The sequence below is a fragment of the Orbicella franksi genome, chromosome 15 (assembly GCF_964199315.1).
Source record: "Orbicella franksi chromosome 15, jaOrbFran1.1, whole genome shotgun sequence".
NCBI lineage: Eukaryota > Metazoa > Cnidaria > Anthozoa > Scleractinia > Merulinidae > Orbicella > Orbicella franksi.
This window is the reverse complement of record NC_138159.1, coordinates 15,094,353-15,099,352: the sequence shown is the minus strand read 5'-3', so window position 1 is coordinate 15,099,352 and position 5,000 is coordinate 15,094,353. Positions and strand designations below refer to the sequence as shown.

The window sequence follows — 5,000 nt, the reverse complement described above, 5'->3', positions numbered from 1 at the left end:
CACAGTGGCTGCGCAGTCCTGGAGATATTGCTCTGTGCACGTGATTTCCAGGAACTGACAGATTCTTCTGAGGGTTTCCACAGGGTTCTTGACTATCTCCATGCTTGGTACATCAAGGAAGCTGCCCGGAAAAGCTTCCCTGGCCTTGTTACATCCCTTGGCCAAATTAAAGTAAAAATTTGTTTTTCCTTCAAGTTCTTCAGGAGCGTTTACCTGCTGACGCAAATCATTAAGAAGTGTACTTCTTTAATGCCGAAGTCATTTCAATATGTTAACTACCACTTCGCCAGTTTTGGGATGCATACTGTCCGTTTTCTGGCTGAAAACCTTCTTTTCGGCTGAATGAATAACTTCTTGCAGAAATGTTATAAACATCGAAAATACTGTATGCTTGAGCTGCTGTTGTTTGTTTGCTAGTTTTGCCCTTTAGAGAAAGGAAGCACGGTTTACTTAAAAACATAGAATTGTATAGTGTTATCAAAATTGCAAAACACAACATAACTTTGTCCCCCCCCCCCCCCCCAAATAAGTTTACCAGCAGGAAAAAAAAAGAAAAAAACGGAAATTGCTTATAAAAGTCATTTGAAAATCAAACGCTCTTCAAAGATATTCATTCCGCAGTTTATGTATAACTCTCCAATATTTTATTTCACATCTTTTGCAAATGCCTTGTCGTTTTATTTGCCTTAATGCTTTGTTGTGATTTTAGTAAGTTTTCTTAAATTGTTTATTGCTAAGAAGTCATTCCCACTTGGAAAAACCCAATTTAAACTACTAACCCGTAAGAAATATAAAGTCTTTTTTGTAAATTTTTTTTTGTTTAATAATTGTAATCATACAGGCATAACTGTGCCTTATTGTTGGCTGCAGACATACATGACGTATATTACTAATTTTTATCATACCTTTACTCTATGTTCTCCATGCCGTGCCTTGATGTTTTTGTGCTCCAGGACCATGGTCGCAATGTTGTCAAATGGATTTCTCACAACATGAACAAACTTCACCCTAGCGCCCGCAGTTTTCTCTAAAATGTGAACAGCGTCTACCGAATTCTTTCTGTTCATCGCAATCGCTGAATACGCTCCTGACTTGTCTCCAATCACCTATTGACAGAATTAATGAAAAGATTTAAGGCTATATTTCCTACAATAAGCCAAACATTTACGAAGAATAACCGTAAGATCATAGCTAATAGAGGGAATGATTGAGAAACCCGGTAAACATCAGAGAAGTAAACAAACAGACTAAGATTTATGCTGGAAGGTTGTTGACCCTGCACATCTTTTGTTTGATGCTCAAAGAATATGAATTAAATAATCGCTATGTTTCTATTGCTTAGTTGTATGATTACACATAACCTAGCCTGTGAACAGGCCCCGGCTGGAAGGGTCTGACCGCGGCTGCAAGAGCCAAGAAGAAACTGGCTGAGAGTAAGGTGGCCGAGGGGGTAGGGGTATCTCCCCTCACCTTTACCCTCCTCTCTCTTCTATTCTCTTTCTTCCCGCTTTCTCTTCGCCCTATCCTCGACTACAGAGCCTGTTCAGAGGCTACACATAACCATCTTCCGTATTTTGCCAGGTTTTGTGCAGGGTCAACCCCCCTCTATCAACTATGGTAAGATCTAAAAAAAAATTATTTGGTCCCTTGATCGAAATCGATGAACAGCCTTCAAAAATAATCAAGTTTATTATATCTCTCAGTTAGTACGCACGCTGCGATTGGTCATTTTAGGGGCAGTATTCTACTATGCGTCGCGCCAAAATTTAAAGCTGTTTTTGTCGCCAAAATGTTTCGTGTTTTATCGCCAAGTGTTCTTAATGTTTTTTAGCAAGAAAAGTTTAAAACCTGCTAACGACTAAAGCGGCCTGCACACGGAAAACTAAAGTTGTAAACTCGTGTTGGCAAACTTCAAAAAGTTGGCAGACTCGTGCGTTAAACTCAAACTCGCGTCAAATCTCAACACACGGTAATTTGCATCATGGCCGACGTAGTGCAGTGGCACTCACGTAGAGTTGCCGCTTGTCTCGGTCATATTGTATGTTAATCGCCGAAGAAGAAACAGAAAGCGCCGGAAAAATAGAAAGGTTTGGACGAAACCGTATATCAGTAGAAATCCCACCCTTGGAGCGTACAACACGCTCGTCCAAGAGCTTCGCACAGAAGATGCTGCGGCATTCAAAAATTTTTTGCGAATGGATCAAACTTGCTTCGACGAGCTTTTAGAAATGGTTAAGCCACAATCACAGAAACAGGACACCAACATGCGAAAGAGCATCCCAGCAGGCGAGAAGTTAGCACTAACCTTGAGATACCTTGCGACTGGTGAGTTCATTTGCTCCGCTTTGTTTACATCCATTTTGTTATGGCTAAACGGGCAAGTTTAGGCGATCGTATTTTGCCCAAAACGTCCTGTTGCTCGCAATACAACGAGCTGTTTCATATATTAGCAGCTTACGATAAATATTATACATCTTTGATCTGTCTGAAAAGAACAAATTACCGAAGTTTACATATTCGCTTTTCAAAAGCAAGCTGCTTCACAATATTGTCATAAACAAACGGTGCGGACCGCTGAGGAGACAGCTTCTAATGGCACTGTATATATTGTGGCCCATGGGTGGTCACGTCACAGTTTTACTGGTTAATTAAATGTAAAGTTGTAACCCCATCAGAGGAAAGCAGAGTCGTCAAAAGATTTTTGTCTATGTATAGTTGTGATTTTTTTTTTCGATAGTTGATATTTTCAAAGCGATTTTGACGTGAAAACCGCCATTTGATTGAAATCGAACTACTGAAGCTCCGAAACAAGGGTAGACCCGTTTCAATCTGCCTGCAAAATTCAGGAATGATCTTACTTATCAGACCATACCACTGCAAAAGTAATTTCCTTGATTGGGTTTCCTACAAGAGTTCATTTGATACAGTCAACTTGTCATCCCACGAGGAAATGAAAAATTACATTTCTTTCTAGGAGAGTCATATACGAGCCTCCATTATGCCCTCAGGATAGGCACCTCAAAAATTTCAGAATTTGTGCCTGTTGTGTGTCAAGCCATCTATGAGAATCTTCGGAACAACAATTATTTACAGGTATATTAATAAAGGTTTCGAGTAATGAAGGTAAATGTTGTTTGTCACAACAGAAGCCAAACAGATAGAAAGTGAACTGGTATGTACGGTTCTTACATTGTAATGGATTATGTATGTGGTTCCTTCTGCATCCAATAGCAATGCAGTTGTCAACCTACATTTATCAATAGGAACTGGGTTTTTGACTAGCCGTTTTGTCTCTTTCACTTGCCATTAACAATTTCTCCCCCCCCCCACCTCCCCTCCGTTTTAAAATTTGTTAATAACGAAAATTTGGACTTTCATAACAAAACAAATCAATTAACAATTTTTTTTTAATACAAATACTTTTTACAGTAAATACAAGTTTGGAAGATAAAATGATTAGATATTTACATAAGAATTATTACACCATTTTAAATTTCCAATAAATTTATTTGAAATGTACAGTATTGACACAGAATGAAGCTTTATCAAAAGGCAATAAATAAATATATTTTAAATGATGCCCAATATCATATATATTTATAATTTGTAGGAGCAATATATATATATTTTAAAATGAAGCTCAGTACCATATAATAAACATATCAAAATTTGCCGTGCAATAAATGCACAGTAAATATTTAAAATATTGCACAATATTTAATATTTATTAATTTGGAGGGGCAATAAATAAATAATGATTTCAAATCATGCCCAATGTCAGGTACACTACAACAAACAAAACTTTAAAGTTTATAACTTTTAAGTCTCAATTTAGTAGGTGAGCCCTTTATCAGGTCTTCCTATATTGGTATAGTTAATGTTGTCAGCTGAACTCGATGAGGCTAATGTCTGTAGAAACACACAGATACTTGCATTTGCAAACTGTCCTGGCCACAACAATGTCATACGATTGGCAACTAACTGATCTTCCTTGAACTCTGCTTCAACAAGTAGCTGCTTTTAGTTTTGAGCATTTCTTTTGCACGACCATCTGGAATTTTTAATGTGTGATTGTGTGATTCCTCAACTTGCCCAAAGAGATCATTGTCGTCTGTAGTGTTGTTTGGCAACGGAACTGGCGGTGGATTTTTCATGACGTTTAAAACACACGTTAGGATATCCTCTTCTTCACGTGCAGATTTCCTCTTGTTTGGAACTAGAGAAGACAGAGATTGAGTTTCTTTCTTGCTGCTTTCTTGAAGCAGATCAGTAGGCTCTTCATTATCAACATCATTCTAAAGAAAAGAGATATTTAAAAAAAAAATTACCACATAAGTTTGGACTGAAAACAGTTCTTTGTAAATTATGGAAACCCACTTCGAGTAAATATAGCTAAAAGTCATTCCTGTAATAAGTGTACACGTGACTCTCACCATGTCCCTGGACAGATAGCAATGTCCTCCTCCCCCTGGGATCCCTGGTGATGTGAGGTCATTGATTAGGTTACCTGGCACCCCCATGTGTGAAGGAGCCCCCGGCATCGACTCAAATTTCTAGGGTGCCGCAGGTCTACTGAATACCTTAAATTGGCAAATCAATGTGTATAAAGAATGATACATAATGGTAATTGAACTAAGGGGAGTGCAATTTGGTCTGAAATCACAAGTATGATTTCAGACTAAAATTGCACGACCCGAAGTTCAATTACCACTTTATTAGATCCATTTTGAGATCTCACACAATTTTATCGCCTTAAATTTTAGATTTTTGGTGTATTGTTCCAGTAGCCGGTTTGTTAAAAAAAGCGGGACCGGAAACGCCTTTACGCCTCATTTAGTATGCAAAACGATGTCATGTGACGAGAACATATTCGAGCATGACAAAGAAACAAGCAGTTCTGAAGTCAGAACGAAAATATAGTCTACTTCAGGTATAAAAGTTCAATTCTCGTCGCCTGAATCAATTGTGGAAGGCCTTCCTTTCTTCTGTGGTTGAGGCTG

At 38.2% G+C, this 5,000-nt stretch overlaps 1 protein-coding gene across 2 annotated transcripts in view; it reads right to left on the bottom strand.

The window, feature by feature from the left end:
- Positions 1 to 5,000, bottom strand: part of LOC145469622 (uncharacterized) — a 25,396-nt gene that overhangs the window by 627 nt on the left and 19,769 nt on the right. The window contains exons 5-6 of one of the 2 annotated variants that reach the window (XM_081453377.1): positions 906 to 1,106; positions 1 to 216 (exon numbers count right to left, since the gene is read on the bottom strand). The exon at positions 1 to 216 is cut by the window's left edge and continues 627 nt beyond it. In XM_081453377.1, coding sequence (XP_081309503.1) covers positions 1 to 216; positions 906 to 1,106 — 417 coding nt within the window. The remainder of the gene's footprint in view (positions 217 to 905; positions 1,107 to 5,000) is intronic. The other variant, XM_081453378.1, reaches the window with a different exon arrangement.